The sequence below is a fragment of the Caloenas nicobarica genome, chromosome 5 (assembly GCF_036013445.1).
Source record: "Caloenas nicobarica isolate bCalNic1 chromosome 5, bCalNic1.hap1, whole genome shotgun sequence".
In the NCBI taxonomy this organism is placed as follows: Eukaryota; Metazoa; Chordata; class Aves; order Columbiformes; family Columbidae; genus Caloenas; species Caloenas nicobarica.
Genome location: NC_088249.1, coordinates 50685113 through 50708916, shown reverse-complemented (window position 1 = coordinate 50708916; position 23804 = coordinate 50685113). Strand labels below are relative to the sequence as shown.

At 39.4% G+C, this 23804-nt stretch overlaps 1 protein-coding gene across 1 annotated transcript in view; it reads right to left on the bottom strand.

Annotated features, from left to right (window-relative positions):
• LOC135989820 (mucin-5AC-like) overlaps positions 1–13136 on the bottom strand; it is a 67826-nt gene extending 54690 nt beyond the window's left edge. Inside the window, exons 1-2 of the mRNA XM_065636883.1 lie at positions 13046–13136; positions 1178–1249 (exon numbers count right to left, since the gene is read on the bottom strand). Coding sequence (XP_065492955.1) covers positions 1178–1249; positions 13046–13136 — 163 coding nt within the window. The remainder of the gene's footprint in view (positions 1–1177; positions 1250–13045) is intronic.
• Positions 13137–23804: the final 10668 nt, after the last annotated feature.

Genomic DNA, 23804 nt, shown 5'->3' with positions numbered 1-23804 from the left:
TATTTGTGCTGGAACATGCAGTTTTACACAACAAACTCTAAGCAGATATTTTTTAAACAGCAGTTTAAATTCTATTAAACTTTAAACATGTGCTTTTCATGCAAAGACTTCTATTGGTAGGATCCAGCCCTAAATTTTTCACATCCAAATCTAATGCTTTCTCTTTGGATCCAGCAACAAAAGGTGCAGAATACTTAGAGAACCTGCAATGTGATTTTCTTAACATGACAGTCTGAGGAACTGATGAAGTTTCTCCCTTGAAAGTATCAAAACTGTAGAATTTAATTACTTCCAAACTATAGATTGTGCAATATCAGCCATTGACTTTTGCATTTAGACCAAAAAATATCACTAAGACAAATATGTGTTTTAGAAAGACAATCTCATTTAGTCTTGATATAAGAATTTTAAGGAAAATCATACGTATTACCTTCCTTAACAACCCGTTCCAATAATTAAATATGCTCACTATTATTAAATAATTTGTGGTACACTTCCAGTTTGGGTTTATCACTATTTTAATCACTAGTTAGTGACTTCACAAACTGCAGATTGCCAGACAGGATTAATGATTAATTGGTTCAGCCTATCATCACTAATGTACCAGTCAAGATTGCATCCTTCCACCCCTATTTTGCTATGTGAAGTTATGGTGTTTGCTCTGTACAGTTATATGTCATGCATGATTTTGTAGCGTTTAATGATTCATATGTTTAAGGTAGTTACAGTTTTCTTATTCTCTCATGAGTGATACAGTCATCTTGACACAGCATAAAAAATGTATCTTTTATTTCCTACTATCAAGTAGTTTGGTGATGTGTATGTGTACACACACCTCTTCTGAAAATACACTTTTATATAGAAGGTGTGTATACCTTTCATGAAGTTAAAGATTAGATAACTGTATTGTATCAGTAGACCAGATCCACTGGGCAAGACCTCAGAGGACGTTCTCTGGTTTAGAGCAGTCAGAGATTGGCTGGGAATCGGATAAATTGTACAGAGGATTTCTCTCTCTTTTTTTCTCCTTTTTTTTTTTTTTTTTCTGGAGGACGGGCTGGGAGCAGGGGAAGGGAAATATGTTCTAGCTAGAAATAACTAGTTTCTAGCAATCTTATTATTTATCAATTAAATTTGGGACAAGATCTTAGAAATAGGTCAGCATAAAAATACTTACGTTTTTGTCGCTGCAGGATGGATGGGGAAACATAGTTTGATTTTGTTTGTGGTTCATCATCCTGGGCTTGAACTGTATCAAGAAGAGCGGAGGAGTAAAATGTTAATGTCTAATTTTCTTGAGTTCTCTCATAATTTCTCAATTATATCTGTTTAAATATGCAATAGTCAGTATATCAAAAATCAGCAAAACTATCTTCATGTACAGGAGGTCAGATTTGCATTAGGACTTGTGCTACATGCAACCATGAAGGCTACATACTATTCCTTCATATTTTTTAAAAAAATTATTTTTCTAATATTACTGCAGGTTTTTATGATCACTGTATGCTTTGTCAGTAAAACCATTTGCCTACCCAGAGGAGTTTAAAAATAGGTCCCTTTTGTACAGGAAGAATCCATTTAAAGTAAAAGGGCTGATCTCTGTCCTCTCTTACTGAAAGCCAAAGTCATCCTGTATTTTACAGTTTCAAGCACTTTTTGTAATAAATGGCAGAAGGAAAACAATCACACAAACCACACAGAAAGAAACAGGTCTTTCCAATAGATACATTCATGACTGCTGATTTTGCCCCAAACCAAAATTTTTGTTTCCAGTGAAAAAACGCTTTTTCATTCCATTCCACCGCAGCATCAGAATAAGAATACACACAAAATCTGCATGGGCCTGAGGGGCTTTTAATGCACCACTTAGTGACAGTTCATCAGAGGGCAGGTTGCAGGGGAGGCTATGCTGGCCGGAGAAAACCGAAAAGGCAGCCTCACCCTCTGCTGCATCCCACAGCAAGGGCAGTCCATGGGTAGCACCACTAGAGGGGCTAATGCTGAAATCAGAGCTGCAGGGAGTAAGTCCCTTCCTTTTTGGATCAGCTAGGGTCTGCAGCTGATGTTGGATGGACACACTGAGCCCGTCTTTATGCAATGAACCATTCAATGATTCTGGGCTCCTCTTCTCCACTGCCTAGCCTCAGAGAGATTTTTTGCTTCTCTTGCTATGCACTGCATGGCTCCAACACTCTGCCTCATGCCATATTCACTGCAGATTCCTGCTTCCGTTGCATGGCGTGGTAATGCTGCAGCTAGTCTTTTGATGGGCTACTCTTTAGCACTAGCACTTTCTGACATAAGTTAGCGCCAAATTATCTGGAAGTAGGAAAAAAGTAAAATAATACAATAGGATCTGTGTCTGAGTCAAAATGCACTAAACCCTAACTTTATTACTTTAAACTTTAATGGACGTTACCAGGTGAAGTACACATAAGATTTTTTTCCACTCATCTGTGAGTAGTAAGTGCCCTCTAAGAATATTTAAAGCAACTTCATTTGTTTTCACCCCATCAAAAACCAGCCTTGTGCTCTAAGGTTTTATGCAACTTCATATATATATAAAATTTTAAAATCTGTTATCCAATGTTTTTCAAGAAAAATCTCTCCTTTTTTCAATACTATATCATCGGCAGATAAAACAAACAAAATCTCTAATAATGCATGCAGTCATACTCCACTGATTTGTTCCTTCCCAGAGCCACTTTCGCACCTTTTGGTTTTTGCATTTTGAAATGCTATACCACCTTGAAGTGGACATTAAAAGCTAAATGCAAATCTTGAGTCATTCTGGTGAAATGTGAGTTCTGAGTGAGTTTCACTGAATTCAGTGGAGCTATTCCAGATTTCCACTAGAGAAAACAGGATGAGAGCATGGACTACAGCACAATTTTTTCAAGACAAATTCTTCTTCTTAGGAAGGAAAGTATTTGCAACAGAAAAGAAAATCTTGCTTAAAGGTAACAGCTTCATTAGCTTCACAAAGCCAAGAAAAAAAAGTTTCAAACTCCAAAGCAAGCTATAAATTCCTTAAAACAGTAAAAAAGCCAAGAAAGTGAATCTTCCTACCTTTGATCTGTATGAAGGCAAGTGCTAGTATTGATATCCATAGTGGTATTTGTATCCCACCACCTGTGCCCATCTTCTGGAAGTCCGGTAGAAACTACCGAACGACCTGCCTCTGAGGAAATACCTGTCTGCTCCCAAGTCTTATATAGTGAGAGAGTAGGTTTTGGCTCAGTTCCCAGATTGTTTCACAAGGTTCTTAAAAGGTGGGGCTTCAGACATTTTAGTTTTCCTTTGCAGGTGCACAGGTAAATAGAGGATGCTCTGACTTTCCCTTAAGTATTTGCACTCTAGGAGGAGTCTTCTTTCTACAGGTCTTTTTGATTAAATGTCAAGAAGTGAGGAGAAATAAATTTTGCTCAGGCTTAGCCTTACAAAATTGTTATAAATTAGGGGATAAATACAATTTAAAGGACTCTTGAATTACATTTGAGCAGGAGCTTGGGATGAACTACTTTAAAGAACAGACAAACAACACTTTTTTTTCACTTTATTTTCTTCCTTATTGTAAATGATGGCAAATTCTCAAACAAAACCTGAGGAAGTTCCATCTGACACAGATTTTTTTTAGATGAATTTGCACTTTACCTGTGAAAATGAGGAGATAAAACACCATCTAAGGTCAAAATTTATCCACAGGCCATGCACAACACGGGACTGTGCAGTGAAAATCCTTCAGTATTGGAGAGTAATAAGGACTTTTCCTTGAGGGATTTTTCTTCTCATATGGGCAGTTTTAGTGCTACTTCAGCTGTTTCCTTTCTAAGTAAACATGATTCCATCATAACAAATTGGATCGATTCTACCTTCAATAAAAAAAGTAGATTTTCTTGGTGATTCTGGTTCCTAGAGACACAAAAAGACTAATCTATAAGAATGTCCTTTGGAATGTTTCTTATCTTAGGAACAATACAAGAGTGAACAGTGTTTTGTGAATATGTTAATATATTTATCTGCAGCTATATTACCTTAGTGAATTAATCCTTTATAGTATTTTACACTGGGATGTAGAGAAACACAGTCTTTCAGTAGGAGGACAGATCCCATAATCCCACATGGGATCAAACATTTCCTGCAAAGAAGAAGGTACTGTGATGGTCTCCACATTCTCTGGCAAGAGGACTAGGTGCAATTAGGTTTAAAACCGGGAAGGAAGTTTAGGTTAGGCAACAGGGAGAAAATTTCTTTTTGCAAGGATATTGAAGTACTCATACAGCTTGCCCAAGAAGATTCTGGAATTTCCATCACGGGTATTTTTTAAGAATAAGTTAGAAAAATACCTACCTCAGAATGGTATAAGTGCTGTTGATAGTGCCCTGAGGCCAGGTAATAGACTAAATTGCCATTTGACATTCCTTCAAACATGATTTTCTATGTGGTTTTTTTGTTTGTTTTCTGAATAATATGTATTCTCTCTTTTGGAACAGTTATATTTGAGGAAGTAACTTCAATATTAACAGAGAAATAAAAGGAATACTTTCTTTCCTAACCAGTGAGCAGAAACAAGAAGATATGTTCTCTTTCCTGATCATTTTAAAAGTACAACTGGTTATTAATATTTAAATAAAAGTGACATAACTGAATAAAATTGGGAGTGTTGAGTAAAAGAATTGGTCAATTTCAGTCATGAGTTACACCTCTGGCAACTTCATTGACAGAAGTCTGAAGAATTTACCTTAGTACCATTTAAATGAGGAAAAGAAGGTGACTAAAAGATCACAGAATCACACAGAATGTTAGGGATTGGAAGAGATCTCAAAAGATCATCTAGTCCAATCCCTCTGCCAGAGCAGGAACACTTAGGTGAGGTTACACAGGAAGGCGTCCAGGTGGGTTTTGAATGTCTCCGGAGAAGGAGACTCCACAACGTCCCTGGACAGCTGTTCCAGTGTTCTGTCACCCTCACTGAGAAGAAGTTTCTTCTCAAATTTAAGTGGAACCTCTTGTGTTCCAGTTTTCACTCATTGCCCCTTGTCCTATCATTGGTTGTCACCAAGAAGAGCCTGGCTCCATCCTCGTGACACCCACCCTTTATATATTTATAAACATTAATGAGGTCACCCCTCAGTCTCCCCTTCTCCAAGCTAAAGAGACCCAGCTCCCTCAGCCTTTCCTCATAAGGGAGATGCTCCACTCCCTTAATCATCTTCGTTGCTCTGCGCTGGACTCTCTCCAGCAGTTCCCTATCCTTCTTGAACTGAGGGGCCCAGAACTGGACACAATATTCCAGATGAGGTCTCACCAGGGCAGAGTAGAGGGGAAGGAGAACCTCTCTCGACCTACTAACCACCCCCCTTCTAATACACCCCAGGATGCCATTGGCCTTCTTGGCCGCAAGGGCACAGTGCTGGCTCATGGTCATCCTGCTGTCCACCAGGACCCCCAGGTCCCTTTCCCCTACACTGCTCTCTAATAGGTCATTCCCCAACCTATACTGGAACCTGGGGTTGTTCCTGCCCAGATGTCAGACTCTACATTTTCCCTTATTATATTTCATTAAATTTTTCCCCGCCCAACTCTCCAGCGTGTCCAGATCTCGCTGGATGGCAGCACAGCCTTCTGGCATGTCAGCCACTCCTCCCAGTTTGTTGTCATCAGCAAACTTGCTGATAGTACACTCAATTCCCCCATCCAAGTCGTTGATGAATATATTGAATAATACTGGTCCCAGAACTGAGCCTTGAGGCACTCCACTAGATACAGGCCTCCAACCAGACTCTGCCCCACTGACCACGACTCTCTGGCTTCTTTCCTTCAGCCAGTTGGCTGTCCACCTCACTACCCGATCGTCCAGTCCACACTTCCTCAGTTTAGCCGTGAGGATGCTGTGGGAGATGGTGTCAAATGCTTTACTGAAGTCAAGGTAGACCACATCCACCACTCTGCCATCATCAATCCACCTTGTTATGTCTTCATAAAAGGCTATGAGGTTGGTCAAGCACGACTTCCCCTTGGTGAAGCCATGTTGACTGCCCCTGATGACCCTCTTATCCTTGATATGTTTTAAGATGGCATCAAGGATAAGGTGTTCCATCACCTTCCCAGGGATGGAGGTGAGGCTGACCGGTCTATAGTTGCCCGGGTCCTTCTTCTTGCCCTTTTTGAAGACCGGAGTGACTTTTGCTTTCCTCCAGTCCTCAGGTACCTCTCCTGTTTCCCAAGACTTGGCAAAGATGACGGAGAGTGGTCCAGCAATGACTTCAGCTAGCTCCCTCAGCACCCGCGGGTGCATCCCATCTGGACCCAGGGATTTATGGATGTCCAGATTGCTTAACTGGTCCCTAACCCAGTCCTCATCAACCAAGGCAAACTCCTCCATTGCCCTGCCTTCCTCTGGGGCCTCAGGGGTACGGGGCTCCTCAGGACAGCCTCCGGCAGAGTAGACAGAGACAAAGAAGGCATTCATTAACTCTGCCTTCTCTGTATCTTCTGTCACCAGGGCACCCATCCCATTCATCAGTGGGCCTACATTGCCTCTGGTGTTAGTTTTATCTGCCATGTATTTGAAGAAGTTGTCCTTGACCCCTCTCGCTAGGTTTAACTCTAAGGCGGCCTTAGCTTTCCTAGTTGCCTCCCTACATTCTTTAACAACAGCCTTATATTCTTCTCAAGTGGCCAGCCCCTCCTTCCATGATTTGTAAACTCTACTCTTCCACTTGAGTTTGCCCAGCAGTTCCCTGTTTAACCACGCAGGTCTCCTGGCTCCCCTCCTTGACCTCCTACGTGTCGGGATGCACTGATCTTGAGCTTGGTAGAAGCAGTCCCTGAATGTTAACCAACTATCTTGGGCCCCTTTACCTTCAAGCAGCCTTGCCCACGGGATTTCCCCCAGCAATTGCTTGAACAGGCCAAAGTCGGCCCTGCTGAAGTCCAGGGTTGCAATTCTGCTTGCTATTCTGTTCCTGCCACATGAGATTCTGAACTCCACCATCACATGGTCGCTGCAACCAAGGCAGCCCTCCACCTTTACTGCTTCAACCAGACCCTCCTTGTTAGTGAGGACGAGATCCAGCAGCGCACCTCTCCTAGTTGGCTCCTCCACCATTTGCATCAGAAAGTTGTCATCAATGCACTGGAGGAACCTCCTAGACTGTGGCTGGCTGGCTGAGTAGTCCTTCCAGCAAATATCAGGGTAGTTAAAATCCCCCATAACAACCAGAGCCTGTGACTGTGAGGCCACTCTCAGCTGACCGTAGAAGGCCTCATCAACTTCCTCACTCTGATCTGGTGGCCTGTAATAGACTCCCACGACAGTATCACCCCTGCCAGCCTGCCCCTTAATTCTCACCCACAGACTCTCAACTCGCTCCTCAACTGCACCTGGACAGTACTGTATACATTGTAGTTGCTCTCTCACGTAAAGAGCAAAGATACTTGTATATACAGAAATACGTGCAATGAAAATTTAAGGGAAATGCTATAACCTCTAATATTTATTATCAAAGTTCCAGCATGAAGATCTCAAAAGAAAAAAATTAACAGACACATTTGGTGTGTAATTGAAGTAATTATAAAATGGTATGGTAAACTCAGCTGGGTAACACACATAAGCTTATTTAGTGATTCTGTTGGTGAGAAGAAAAATATGCTTTATGAATCATTACATTGCTTATCACTGAAAAATCAATTCATATCAACAGTCGCTATGCTGTGGTTTCATATACACAGGTTAACATTTCCTGCACGTTCAGGGAAGTACTATGGCGTCTCAGATCCCAGTTTGGTCACTACTGATGATTACCTTTGTATGGCCATGACAAATTAGGCTGAAACTGGTTTACAGTTTAATTTAACCCTTTTGACTGAGCTTTAAGGCACCATCAAAAGTGGTTCCCTATATCTGCATTTCTGGCTGTAAGTCTCAGATCTCTTAGAAGTCATGGATCACATTATCCTTACACTCCTAAGTGGTTACTTGATTGATTAATCCTCTCGCCATGTTAACTTCCATTATCTTGTGCTGATTCTTTAAGGACATTATGTTAAAGTGTATCAGAATATATGATACTTCAAAAAAAAATCCAAATATTTATGGTAAATTAATTCAGTAATAATACTACTTATTCAAATAAATAATTCCTCTTCGGATTGTATTTCACTTCCATTCACTCAAAAGACCTACACAGGTGGCATGGGAGAATATTTTTTTAGGATTGGTTTGGAGTAACATGCCAAGACTTGTGTAACTGTTTATGATCAAATCAGTGTACAGTTAGAAGGGGTGTGGTTAGTAGGTCGAGAGAGGTTCTCCTCCTCCTCTATGCTGCCCTGGTGAGACCGCATCTGGAATATTGTGTCCAGTTCTGGGCCCCTCAGTTCAAGAAGGATAGGGAACTGCTGGAGAAAGTCCAGCGCAGAGCCACAAAGATGATTAAGGGAGAGGAGCATCTCTCTTATGAGGAAAGGCTGAGGGAGCTGGGTCTCTTTAGCTTGGAGAAGGGGAGACTGAGGGGTGACCTCATTAATGTTTATAAATATGTAAAGGGTGATGGTCATGAGGATGGAGCCAAGCTCTTCTTGGTGACAACCAATGATAGGACAAGGGGCAATGAGTGAAAACTGGAACACAAGAGGTTCCACTTAAATTTGAGAAGAAACTTCTTCACAGTGATGGTAACAGAACACTGGAACAGGCTGCCCGGGGAGGTTGCAGACTCTCCTTCTCCGGAGACATTCAAAACCCTTCTGGACGCCCTCCTGTGTAACCTCATCTAGGTGTTCCTGCTCCAGCGGGGGGATTGGACTAGATGATCTTCTGAGGTCCCTTCCAATTCTTAACATTCTGTGATTCTGTGATATAGTTGACTGCATAAGCAGAACTATTAATATCTTAGAAAAAATTATTGAGGTATGTATTCTTTAACAGAAAAGATAAAAGATTCTAAAATTGCATTTGATCTGAAAACCCAGACACTTCTTTCTTTAGCTCCTCTTTCTTTTTCATTGCATCGTATTCCTACTCTCTGTATCTGCAATATTAAATTGAATGAAACATTTCAGTAAAGAGTTGTTAGCATTTTCAGATCCTTTCTTTTTGATCCTATATGATCAAATGCTCCATGGTGATTATGTTATTCACACATCTTACTCATGATTTCTGAATCGGGTCCTTCATAAGGAAAAATGAGACTGTCAGATCTTATTTTCATACATGCTCTCTGTAGAATGCAAATAAAATGTCATACCCAATTTAGTTATCTTTCAGATGCAGTAATGATTGAAATCAGTGTTTGCATTTATATTTCTATAGATATAGAATGATGGACTCATAGAGACATGCAAAGGGTATATAGTCCACCTAGTGCTACCTTAGAGTAGCTTTGTTTTGATGAAAACATTTCTAACTTATAGAAACTATGGCACTTCCTCTGTGCCAGTGCTAAAACGCAAGTTAACAAGGATCTGTCTGCTGGGCTTTTCCCTGGCTGATCATTTGTCTACTTCTGAGGCTGAGTTTAAGGTCCAGAATTGGTCCTGGGATGTTAGGCTTTGCATTCAGCTGAACTACCATCTGATTGTCCCTAATTTTTTTTTCCTGTGCAAATTCAAACCAAGATTTTTTATCTGAAAGTTTCTATGGAAAGGTGAGGCAACTGATCAGTTTCTACTCAAAAGTTGTTCATTAACATTATAGGTGTTCTCTTATGCAAAGATGAAATACATTTCAAACAGTTGCAGTAGGTATTTTCTAGTGTGATATAGTACAATCTAACCAAAGTAAAGCTATAGTTAAAGAATAAAATAGGGATACAACTCCTTTTATATCCTTTAGTAGATCTTAGTCAAACATGGTGCCATTAATCCATTCCTTTACTTCCAAAGGCTTAGATAAAACTCTTTGATTAAAATCAAATCACATTAGTATCTGAGATTTGAAATCCTGTTTCATTAACATGAGTAGTTCTTTTGCTGTCTTTTAGTGTGTACCTTGTAGAGAACCAAGCACATAATGCTTTGATCTCCATTGCAGCCTCTATGCTTTACTGTAATACAGGTAATGTGTATAATGATTAGGATCTATTTCTGGTTTTATTTCTATTATCTGTTAATTTCAAAGGTTGCAGTGTCATTTAGATTAACCCAAGCAATGCATAACAAGTTAAATCAGGCATTGTAAGTTTTTTAGCTGCAACATGAGAGGCTAGTTTACACCAATATGAGTAGGAAGTAAAATACATTTGGTATCTCTCATCTTATTTAACAATTTTCCTTTGTGAAGAAATGAAGACATAGAACATCTTAGAGTCCTGTATTAAGACATTACACCCAAGCAAAGTTAGAAAAGAGACCTAATTTTACAAGTATTGCATGTTAAATATACCCATGCTCTTACATTAACCAAGTTCCTTTTCCTGGGAAAGATCTGAAATGTCATGACTGGTGTGGACTGGATTAAGTGAACAATAGTATTAGTATTAGCACAATAATGTGAGATTACCACAAGTTCCCAGAGTAACCCCACACTGGTAAGATGTGTTTTTCTTGTAATAAAGCATTCAGTGGTTGAACTGCATTGTTTTAGTCCATGCCTTCCTTCACACCTTTTTCTGCAACTCTAGTGCCAAATTTCAGGTTGTCATTCACAGGGTTTTTGCATACAGAATAGCCATTCTCATGACTGGCTTCTTCTGCCACCTGTGTCATTACTGTTTCTTTGCTTCAGATCTACCTGCAATCAGTGCTGCTCTGCATTTTTCTCTTCCTCTTCTTCCTCCAGTATCCTTTGACTTCTTCTTGGCATACATAACATCTGTTTGGTTTTTTTTTTTCTCCCAGAGTATTTAGCATTACATACAATGCTATATGTTCAGAGTATGGCTCCCATTGGCTTTGCTTTCAGCAGTAACTGAATGCTCAGCACATCTGCATGTTCAGTGTCTGTATTTCAAGCTGATTGTCCAGAAAATTAAGAATGCACAGTTAAAAACTATGATTACAACTTGGTACAAATATTTTAACTGGCATCACAGATGAACTTTATGGCACTCAAGCAGCTTGATGATACTGTCCTTGCTCTTTTCAGCATTTCCCGAGTTCAGTCACTTCAAATTTAAGTTCTGCAATAAACAAATAAAAAACAAAGCAGGAAATCTTAAAGACAATTTTACCAGCAAGATCCCTCAAATGCTTTGAGTAAGAGAAGGTTCTGCAGAAAAAAATAATGTGCATCCTGTACCATGAGGAATATGAACATATGGGCCAGAATAAGGTTTACATGTTGTCCAGGATATGTCTGTATATAAAGGGGATAAACACTTAAGCCTCTTTACAGCTTGTAAACACAGACACCACAGCTGTGCATACTAATATTTGCAATTGGTATTATAGACTAAAAAATTTATGTACACGCACATTCTTGAGGACCTATTTACATTGTGCAGTGGTGCATGTTGCAGAGATCCCTCTGCTAGCAAAGGCCAAGGTAAATTTACTGTGGGAAATAATGTCATTACATTGATAGGAAGTTCCAGCTGTGAGAATTTGCCTTTCTCTGAGGCACTGACATGGCAACATTTTGTTTGGGATCTGAGCTGATATCTCTACCTAGAGCTATACTGTGCCATATGGTCATAGCAGCACTGCCTAAGCCATCTGAAAGTTGGACTGTGTTACATAGTGCCATAGTGCCCCAAAATAAAAAATCAGTCTTTAGAAGCAGTTGGTGTTTTCAAGTTCAAAGAAATAAATGGTACAAGTAGTAAAAAAGTGGGTGAAATAGATTGCCGAGCTGAGCTAAACCTTCAAAGGGACCTATTAGTGGTGCACAACCTCAAAAACTTCTACATGTTAGAATAGTCTGGCAAACAGCATTCTGCTAAATGACACTCAGGTATGTTTGTAATAATATGAACAACAGACTGTGAGAAGTGGATATTATACACTATTACCATAGCGAGTTTTGGCAGAAGTTTTTTTAGTGTAAGTTGTATAGTTCTTCCTCCACTGGACTCTTGCAAATATGACCTTTGTTTAAATCAGTAGCAGGCTTTCTTTATCCAAAATTTGCATAGAAGATACAATTCAATGCATGTAAACAAACATGGAGAAGGAAATAAAATCTTTTAGTCCACATATGATTCAAGACTCTGAGAAATTAATTAAATTTACAGCTCTGGTAAGGAAGTTAGCAGAAGTCTCTTTAGTATTTCAATTCAAATATTGACATTCATTTTAATAATTAAAGTTTCTGTTTATGTCATTCTCCTTGATGGAAGAGCATATTGCATAGGTGGCATGTGTGTTGAATCTCTATTATAAAATAACTTTTTAAAGTTCCTTTTCTATATTTAGCATTTTGGTTTACAAACTAATGGAAAATGTTGGACAAAATATGGGAGGTACAAATTTGCCACAAATTAATGTCACTTGGAAGTTTGAATAAGGTTGGTAAGCATCAGAGGGTCACCATCAGAACTGCAAGACCTTGTTGCAGTAGCAGGGATCAGGATCATAAATACTTTAAAGACAATCCTAATATTAATTCATGTGGTTATTGGCATGATGTTTTAATTAACGTTATCTTCATCTGTTGTTTTATTTTCAGTTTAGTAAATTTAATACAAAGCTTATAATTATTTATATAAAATATCATGAAGTTTGCAAGGTCAAAATGCTGGTGGTATTTTTGTTAAGACCATCAGTGCAGTTTCATGAGACAGTTTTAAATAACATGAGTGAAATATCATGTTTCTTAGAGGGTTCTTCCTTAAATAATGGGTATCTCTGGATGCACCCACAAGTACTGAGAGAGTTGGCAGATGTTACTCCTAAGCTGCTCTCCACCTGCTCCAGCAGGGGGATTGGACCAGATGATCTTTCGAGGTCCCTTCCAATCCCTAGCATTCTGTGATTCTGTGATGTTTGAAAGGTGTTGGAGAACAGGGGAGGTTCCTGAGGACTGGAAGAAAGCCAATGTCACTCCAGTCTTCAAAAAGGGCAGGAAAGACAACCCAAGAAACTACAGGTCAGTCAGCCTCACCTGCATCCTTGGAAAGGTGATGGAACGACTTATTCTGGACATAATCTCCAAGCATGTGGAGGAAAAGAAGGTTATCAGAAGTGATCAGCATGGGTTCACCAAAGGGAAATCATGTTTGACCAACATGATAGCCTTCTAGGTTGGTATGACTGGCTGGGTAGACAAGGAGAGAGCAGTGCATGTTGTCTACCTTGACTTCAGCAAGGCTTTTGACACTGTCTCTCACAACCTCCTCATAGGCAAGCTCAGAAAGTGTGGGCTGGATGAATGCATGTTGAGATGGATCATGAACTGGTTGGATGGCAGAGGTCAGAGGGTTGCGATCAATGGTTCAGAGTCTGGTTGAAGTCCTGTAGTTAGTGGGGTTCCCCAGAGGTCAGTATTAGGTCCAGTGCTGTTCAAACTGTTCATCAATGACCAGGATAATGAGACTGAGTGCACCCTCAACAAGTTTGCTGATGATACCGAACTGGGAGGAAGGGTTGACACACCAGGAAGCTGTGCTGCTGTTCAGTGAGACCTGGACAGGCTGGAGGACTGGGCAGAGAAGAACCTGATGGAATTCAACAAGGGCAATTGTAGGGTCCTGTACCTGGGGAGGAATAACCCCAGGCATCATTACAGGTTAGGGGTGGAGCTGCTGGAAAGCAGCATTGCAGAGAAGGACCTGGGAGTTCTAGTTGACAACAGGTTGACCATGAGTCAACAATGTGCCCTTGTGGCCAAGAAGGCCAGTGGTATCCTGCATTGGGAAAAGTGTGACCAACAGGTCAAGGGAGGTTATCCTCCCCCTCTACTCTGCCCTGGTGAGGCCGCATCTGGAGTACTGCATCCAATTCTGGGCTCCCCAGTTTAAGAGGGACAAGGAATTAGTGAAGGGAGTCCAGCAGTGGGCTATGAAGATGATTAGGGGCTTAGGGCATCTGTCTTATGAAGAGAGACTGAGGGAACTGGGTCTGTTCAGCCTGGAGAAGAGAAGGCTGAGACGGGATCTTATCAATGCTTACAAATATCTGAAAGGTGGGTGTCAAGAGGATGGGACCAGACTCCTTTCAGTGGTGCCCAACAATAGGATGAGGGGCAACGGGCACAGACTGAAGCACAGGAGGTTCCATCTTAATATGAGGGGAAACTTCTTCACTTTGAGGGTGACAGAGCACTGGAACAGGCTGCCCAGAGAGGTTGTGCAGTCTCCTTCTCTGGAGACATTTAAAACCTGTCTGGACCCATTCCTGTGCAATCTGCTCTAGGAGAACCTGCTTTAGCAGGTGGGTTGGACTAGATGATCTCTGGCGGTCACTTCCAAACCCAACCATTCTGTGATTCTATGATTCTGTGATTCTATGATTCTGTGATTCTTCCGTCATTTGATCAATTATTTTTTCAGTATGTGGCCTAACACTTTGTTACTGTGTGTTATTCAAACCTTACTCATCAGTTTCCTCGGTTACTTTTCTGTAGTGCCCATCACTGGAGTACCTGAGAAATTCATCAGCACTAAAGTACTGCTTTTGAAAATAGGTTTGGAAATACTTGTGCTTTATTACCTTTGTTCTACGTGTTGCTAGATGAGGCATAGAAGAGTTACGGATATCCAGTATTTTGAGGTGAACAGCTTAACACTCCTAGGATTGATTTTTCAAAGTACTGAGCTTTATTTTTGTAGCATGCATGTCCAGGTCTTGCTGAATGGCAGCACAGCCTTCTGGTGTATCAATCCTTCCTCCCAGATAGAACTCTGAAGGTCCCAAGGTTTGGCAGCTGAGATGCTGAAGTGTCCAACACAGCACCTGGAAGAAAACAAATCACTGACTGTCAAAAGTGCAGTTTAAACGAATATGTGCAGCTTTGAAAAAGAACTATTCAAATTGAGGGAGAAATGAATCCATTTCAAGACTATGACATCTGTGTGCCACTTTCACTCTGCAACAGTCAAATCCTCCAGGAAATGAGGACTGTAGACAATCATCAGACTCACAACAGGGTCTCATTCACCCTCCAATCTGTGTTCACCCCCCCTACAGCTGGTGTTTGATGTGCACCCAGTGAAACAGAAACCTAAAGGAGAACAGCAGGATCCAATCTTATGCTTGGAGATTGTGAAATACTGCATACGCACAAAGATGGCACATTGCAGCTTCAGATAGCCTACACTCATTACTCACCTAAGTAATTCTTCCTCATTCTTCTCATAAGAAATTCTCATTTCTTTAGGCTCTATGTTGTAAGTTATCATAGATTGTGGTTTTTAGATATATTCTCTAAATATGCATCATAGAGGTGACTAATTGATCTGCATGGTTTGCTAAGCTGAGCTGTCAGCCTCCTTATCATTTTGCAATGCTGAAGTATGATATAAAACAAGAATGCTGTTGAACTTGAACAGCTAGACTTGTACTTTATCGAACATTCAGTACGTCAGTGGATGAATTGTCTGTTGTCCTCTTTTATAGTCAGTTTTCGGCTTTATTGATCTGAAAGCTATGAAAACTCTTATCTGCTTTGATCCTATGCAGCACCTGGTGTTGAATGTTCATGTTTTGTACATAAGAATCCTATTGACTGAAAATTCTTCCCTTGACCTGTAATAACTGCCAGAGTTATGGATGAATAGAAGATGATTCTGCTCCTTTTTGTTGTAATAATCAGTCAAACTTTATCAATAGCAGTTTGACTGTCAAACATCGTTCAGTAGGAGTATGATGTTATAAGTTGGTAGTGATTGCTGTAGCCATTGTCTAATTTTGATGTACACCTTCTAAATCTGTACCTCTTTTGAGTGCTAACAGTATTCAAGAAGAATTTCGAGAATGCCCTCAGACAAATGGTCTGAATTTTGGGGTTGTCCTGTGCAGGGTCAGGAATTGGACTTGATGATCCTTGTGGGTGCCTTCCAACTCAGGACATTCTGTGATTCTGTTAATATTTCTGACTCCATGAAGGCAGAGTTTGCATTATTAGTAATAAAGTGAACAGAGAGAATCCCACATAGATTTCAGATCTGAAGCAGATTTTGGTGAGCTGCTGATTAAGAAAGTAAGGCTAAATTACAAACTCTTGGTAATCACCCTACAAATCAAAATAATGATATTTCTAGATTCCTTGGACAGTGTCAAATTCAACAGGTTTTCATAATAAAAATGGTATTCAAGTACTTAATTTCTAGAGGATAGATTTGCCTTTTCATTTGCTTCTCTAGGTTTTCAAACACTTGATCTTCTTCTATATCTCATCTGTCTCTTGATTCAGTGGCCGTTGTGGTAAGATGGAATATGTGGAATTATTTTTGTCAAATTTTATCTTCCTGATATTTTGTCCTGCATTGTGTTATCTTAAGACTTATTCTGTGTGCAGGTACAGGTAGAAGAGCTATGATTCCTTTTGTATTACAAAACAAAGCACATTTATCACTTGTTTATATTGTCCCTCAACTAGCTTCAGGGATGCACCCCTCTGTCAGTTCTTTATGTGTCTTCAGTACTTTTTTCCTTTTAAGAACATAATATGTGATTGAAAAAGAGTAACTTGTGCTAGAATGCATTTAACTTATTGTCTGCCTTATGTTATTTATATATGTTTCAATTTCATGACTGAAATAATAGTAGATCCTGCTTATTGGTGAAAGCACTAAGCCCTGTTCTTAAATAAGTTCAATTAACTTTGTGGAGAGCAAGATTTTGACTGTTGACTCAAACTAAGCTCAACACTGTTATCTGTTCCCCTTTTAATAAAATAAGAACATTGTTCCTGTTTCTGGAAAGTGTTTTGGACACTACAGATAGGAAATGCTGCATTAGTGCCATAATGAATGCATCAAAAGCAGATTTGGCAGACAGTGAGCTCTTAAGATTTCTGAAACAAGCACAATCCAAAAGTCTCTCCATCTCCATTTTCTGTTTCAGTCTAACAAGAAGAGAAACACGAAAAATAAGTTTGATTTTATGGTGTGGATCCTGCAGTTTTGGAACTCCTTTGTACGCTCCTTTGTTCTCTCTGAATCGTTCTTGCAAACAGGTGGGGAGTGCTTTCTTTTCTTACAGGTTTTGGATAGAATTCAAGACTCCAGGGAATTCCAGTCTCTTACATTGGTGTACTTTCAAAGTAGTTCAGCATAACCCAGCTGACCTGCGCAGAAGTAAACCCGCATGAGTTCTATGCTCTTTCAATGATATTCCAAACAACTTGTAGTATATTTCAAGACTCAAAGATTTAAAGCTATCAGAGATCATTGTGATTGTTTTTGTTGAAACAGACTTCCTCTATAACCCAGACTACACTCTCATACACTTTTTATCCTGTACTTTTCTTCAGGTAGCTTACCAATTTACATTTGATTTAGGGCAAATCATTTAAGCAAACATCCCCTCTTTGCTCAGAGATTCCCAATGACAGAGAATTGTCTGCATCTGTCATGAAGCTGTTCTAGTTTTTATATATTCAACATTGTTAAATGTCGGAGTCTTATTTTTCTGAGGCAAGAGTAGAGGGGAGGAAGCATACATATGTCAGCAGTTGAAGCATTGCCCAGCTGAGAACTAAGTCTGCTTGCTGAAACCTTGATGTTAAAATTTGGCTAAAAAAAGGTTCAACTGCCTTGTTTTTCATGTAGAGTTTGGGCTCCCAGGAACTCAGTCCAGTTTTATCCCACATCTAGTGAAGCCAGATCAGATCAAGATAAAATACTACCTGTAGGTGACGAATTGAGACAAGCTTTTCACTGTGTTAGGAATCATTCAGGTTGCATGTAACCAGAGGTGTTTTGACCACACTGGAGCTGTACAATGGTCACTTCAGCATGCTTTTCTAGGTATTATCGTCTATTTCAACTTTGCTGTAACTGCTGCATATCAAAAGGCTTAAATGATATTTTATGTTTTGTTTTACAACTTATATAATGCTTAGCAATTACTGAGATATTTATATGCATTACAGCTTGAAGCGCCATTAAGCTAGGCTCTTGTTTGAACCAGCTCACATGAATTCATTGTATTTACAGTGATTAAGCTAGCTGAGGAAATAAAAGATGTTTTCTTACTGCAATCACTTTCCCCTTTAGTGGTTCCAAGCTGAACTTATAAGTATTATTAAGAGTTCCTAATGCAAATTTTGTACATTTTCTCTCATGCAACATTATAGTAGCCTGAATTCTTAGCTAGTAGAAACAAGTTTTGGCATATCTGACCCATAAAATCTTCTGATAATTCAACTAAACTTTGTCCACTGAAGGATTCTTTTGCAGATATTCACGGAACTTATTCTGCTGTCTCAAAGCCAAAAGCAAAATCTTTGCTCAGTCTGCCCTCAAGTCTACAGGAAGTAACGGTTATCTCTGTATTGTGCAATCCGTTACATTCAGTGGTCCTGGTAGATGATCCACCTTGATAAGCAATCTACTTTGACAATCTACTTTTCCACTAGAGAAGCTAGGGGAAAATTCCATGGGTTTGGAATATGAGTCTTTTATACTTCTAAACAGCAAAAGGTGGTAAGGGGGTTTTTGTGTGGTAAATAAAAATAGATATGCACTGTTGACTTCTAGCTTAGAAGTTTAAAAATCAGAGGCATTGAAGGGATGGTGATTTTTGCTGGTTCTCACCTTGATAAATAAAAGATGGGGTAGAGACACCTGAGAAACCTGGTCAGAGCCAGAATTGTAAATGAATAATTAAATAAATGGGTCTAAGGACACCTTCCTTGGGTAAAGAGCAATGACTGTTTTAAACGGTACAGTTTGAACATTTAGGATTAGCCAGGACGAATCCCATCAAAATCTTAAATACGCAACAAACCCAGCTACTGTCTTATACACTGGTATAATAAAGCTCAGTATTTAATAACACAGGGTGGCAGTTTAAGTGCTAACAAATAGTGGTGTCCAAAGCTGTGGCATAGATGATGATTTTAAGTGCCCAGACTCTGGGTGCACGAGTTCAATCACTTTTCCCTTCACCATTCCCTGAAAACAAGGCACTTCAAACTCAGAGCCACAGTCCATAGTGTGAAAACAGTTTTGTTGAAACCCTGGAAGTCTGAGACAATGCTTTTGTTGGCAGCCTTCTTGACATGTGCCTCTTTGAACCAGGGAAGAAACTGTGTGATACACAGTATTGGAGAAACAGCTCCTGATAAAGATCTCCTCTGCACCGCTTTTTATCTTCATTTCAATAATTGAAAATAATAAAACTACCCTTGATGGAAGTACTGCCACAGAATGTGCCCCAGCAGACACGCAGAATTTGGGGAAATAAAGGAAGAAAAGAGGAAGGAATGATACTTGTCACTAGTATCTTGTAGAATGGCAATGTTGTGTCTTAAGCTCTGGCCACAATCATGAAACCGATTTGCTTACCACACACTGTTTCTCAAAGGTATTGCAACACTGGTTGAGGTGAGCTAAAAGAGCACCTTCTGGAAATGCAACTGAGAGAGGCTGAGCTGAACTGAAGGTGTTATGGGCAGACTTCTTCCTTCATGTGTCACTACCATAACCTGCAAATAACATCTTTGATCTGGAAGAAGGTTTACCCTTACAATTAATAATCTATTTATTACTCGACGTAATATGTACTCACCACTAGTGAGGCCGCACCTCGAATACTGTGTTCAATTTTAGGGCCCTCACTACAAGAAAGACATTGAGGTGCTGGAGAGAGTTCAGACAAGGGCAACAAAGCTGGTGAAGAGTCTAGAGAACAAGTATCATGAAGAACAGCTGAGGCAACTGGGGCTGTTTAGCCTGGAGAAAAGGAGGCTGAAGGGAGACCTTATCGCTGTCTACAACTAGCTGAAAGGAGGTTATAGCATGGAGCATATTTGTCTCTTCTCCCAAGCAGCAAGTGATAGGCTGAGAGGAAATGGCCTCAAGTTGCACCAGGGGAGGTTTAGATTGAGTATTAGGAAACATTTCTTCACTTTTAAGTTGTGAAGCACTGGAACAGGCTGCCCGGGGAAGTGGTTGAATCGCCATCCCTGGAGCTGTTCAAAAGATGTGTAGATGAGGTTCTTAGGGACATGGTTTAGTGCCAGAGTTAGGTTATGGTTGGACTCGATGATCTTGAAGGTCTCTTCCAACCAAGTTGATTCTATATTTAGAGAGTTAAGCAGCTATCCAGCTTACTGGCAATTGTTCCTCATGTCCTCAACACTTTGGGTCTCATTAATATATACTTGACTGTTTTATTTGAGGATAGTCATAAGTCTGATGGTGATTCCTGACACTCTACCATTACTAGCAGGAAATGTAATCAATGTAAGAACTACTGATAGTTACAGATTGAAGTCTAATTTGAGAATTTCTGTAATAAGGATGAAGATGCAGTATAAATTCCTGGCAGCTAACAATCATAAGATTGTGCAGCAGTGCTCTGGAAACATAAGAGTTCAAACTTACTCAATGGTAAATAGAGAATAACTCAACGGAAGAAAGATGATGCTGTTTTACTAACATGCTAACTGGAATTTATGCAAATGGTATGCCACTTTCCTGGCTGGCTTTTGACACCTAATTTCCTCTGCAATTCCTAAATTCCTTTTGGCAACCCAAAATCAACTGCTCAAATAGTTTTTATGTTCTGGTCTTAATTTTAGGTATTTTTCCAGTTTATCTCGATAATTTTGATGTCAATTCTTTTGATCCAGAGTACTTGTTACCCATCTAAGGTTGGTATCATCAAGAAATGCCATTATCCAGATCAGGAATGAAATACTGAATGAACTGTGTCCAGACACATACCAATTTACATGTTCATACAAAGAACTAGAATTATTTGCAATATTAGTAAAATGTATACCAATAACTTGCTCTATTAGTTTAATAAACTATTCATTTATAGAATTCCTGTATTAGCAGTTTCCCATTTGCTTAATTACTAGTGCAAAATCTGTGCTGTTTGAGTATGTCAGTATTTTCTATCAGAGTGAAAAGCAGATTCGTATCATGACAGTATTTTTAAACAAAATATTTAGCAAGTACACAGCCATAGGGAGTGCACAGCACCGCTAAAAAGTTGTTCTCTCTGGTACCAAAGCACTAAATGAACAACTTCAAGCCAAGCATCTGTGAAAACAAAGACTAGCCCATTAAAACCATTATATTGGAGAACAAGAACAATAGCAAAGAATACCATCTGGTGATTGGTTTCCACCCAGAAATGTATGTTTAATAATAAGATGTGCTGTGCAGACAGGTATCTAAAAGGAAACTTCTTGTGTTCCATAAGAACAAAGTAAAGAACTCTCACTTCATTTTATGCCAGATTATTACCAGGTTTTCTTTTGATAGTAACCATACAACCCTAATCATACAGATGACAAATTTGGAATTCTTGTTCAGCCAAAACCCATGTCAAGCACTACAACATTAAATCTATTTGTTTCTGCAATGACTGCCAAAAACAAAATTGCATTTTTACCTGAAAGAGTGGTCTCCAGGTCAATCAAATGTACATAGAATAATTTGTTCCTGGTGAGTGTTATGGAGCAATAAGGAGTTTAAATATACTGAGCTGAATACCACATTCAGCCAGCATATATGCTAAGTGTACCAGTTTACATATGGCTTCTGGAGGTGTCAGACAGCATCTTTTATGTAATAGAAGAGACAAATGTTACTGTATCTGTCACAGATGCTTGGAAATGACTCTGAACATCCACATAAGCTTTGTTTTTGACTGAGCAACTCAACTGAAAGGGTGTGTTCTGGTTGACAGCTTTGGTGCAGCAACATCAGGAGACAAACAGAATCCTCAGAAATTTGTCTTGCCACTGTACATGCCACAGGTTCTTTCCATAATTACATTCACTTGCAGGTCAACACGTTCCAGTCAGGAAATTTAACTTATTTTGAACCAAAACCCTTGGTCAGGCTTAAACCCTGGATTGTGAAGTGTATTTTGTCTTTACCTGTAGTAAGATCTATGATTGAAGTAATGAAATATATTGACCCTGTAGTCCTTGTAATTAATTAAATCAAACACCTGTGTAGTTATCCTGTGGCTTCTGATGGTTTGCTTGAGTGTTTGAGAACACGACTACCTGTAGTGTGCGACTGACTTCCTGTTGGCAAGATCACTCATTTTCATTGTTTGGAAAAGCAGGACTTTAAATTCAGAAAATATTCTGGTGCTGTCCCAGTGAAATTCAGTCCAAATCAACCCTTGTTCCAAATCCCATTTCCCATTTTTTTGGCAGACATTTGGCTAATGAGTCCTGACTCTGTCTCCTAGCAAGGCTACAGGGAGGCAGCAAGACTTTCTGCAACTTGGGAAAGGCAGAGTCTTTCTTGAGCTGCTTTTCTGTACCGGCAAGGAGTGAAGTAGGTATTCGAGGAGCAATGCTCATGTGAGAACAGAATGATGATGCTGAGTGAGTTCGAACTGGGCAGTTTGGATGAAACAGGCTCCTTTTGTGGCACAAATGGGAAAAAGGCCATTTTTCTAGTTGGTAGAGATGGAAAATGAGAGAGGAAGCTTTTATTCTTCTCACCATAATTAATTTGATTTTCAAATACCACTTAAAGAGGAAATTCTGCATTCACATGAACTTAATGATCAATCGTTGTGGCTAAAGGTACAACTTTTCATATGAATGGTGGGATGGGAGAAATTTTATTGCAGAACTCTTAAGGTTTCTGTTTTCATCTGCTGTTCGATTACTGACCCTTAACTAGCTGAAGCAAGGAAGGCAGTGTACTGGACCACCTAGCACTGGCTTTTTCTGCCAGCTCAGACCCTGTGACTCCTTTATGAAGTTGTTTCCTGTGATATTTGCTGATTTCATATAATATCCCCTCTGATAAGTAGCCTTCCAGAGATATCTGACCACTGCACTAGCTCTGCAGCCAGCAAAGCAACAGACAATAACCTTTGAAAAGCTGTCATCTCTAAAGTCATTGCTGAATTTTTACAGAGAGTGACTTAGATGAAATCCAGCAGACAATATTTCATTTTATTTTTAATTGTGTAATAATGTAATACTTAAAAATATGATAAATATATGTATAGCTTAAATGACTCATTTGGAAGTACTGGAAAAGTCTCTTTTAAAGGAAAAAAAATAAAGTAAGTCAAACAAGGACTTGAGGTAAAGTTCAATTAAAGTTATGAGTAGAGTAACCAGTAAAGTTACTGGTAGAGTAACTATTGGTTAGCTCAAATTTTTTATAAATGGGCATAAATCCAGTGACTTTGATTTACAAGCACATAGAACTAGGTTTGTGTTTAGCCTGCTCTACAGAGGAGAATGATTATTATATCAGTGTATGGACAATTTTTAAATGACTCTAGGAAGATACAACGCTTTAGTATGGATAGGAATTCTTTCCTTTATCTCAAATTTAGTGTACATGAATACTTAGCTTTAAAAAAATCTGTATTTCTAATATGTGATCTCCCTAAACAGGGGATGACATTGGTCCCTTAAATGAGGTTTCAGAACAAAGACTGTGCTACACTTCAGTCTCACACTTAAGCCCTCTAAATATTTAAGATAAAACAGGATTCTAGCAGGTTATATGTTCTTTGCTGTCTATCCATGAAAATTTAATCTAAGCCAATGACAACAGCATGTGTTATTCCTACACTTGTTACAGTCCTGTAGTCTTGTAATACTGTTCTGGTACAAATTGTCCCCCAAAAACCTGAAAAATTGTCATTGTTCAGAAGCACTGGGCTGGAAAATTTCTACTCTGTTATCAAAATTAATGGAGGTAAATCTCGGGTACTGTAAACCATCCCTCTTCTGCTTAAACCTAACTCTATTG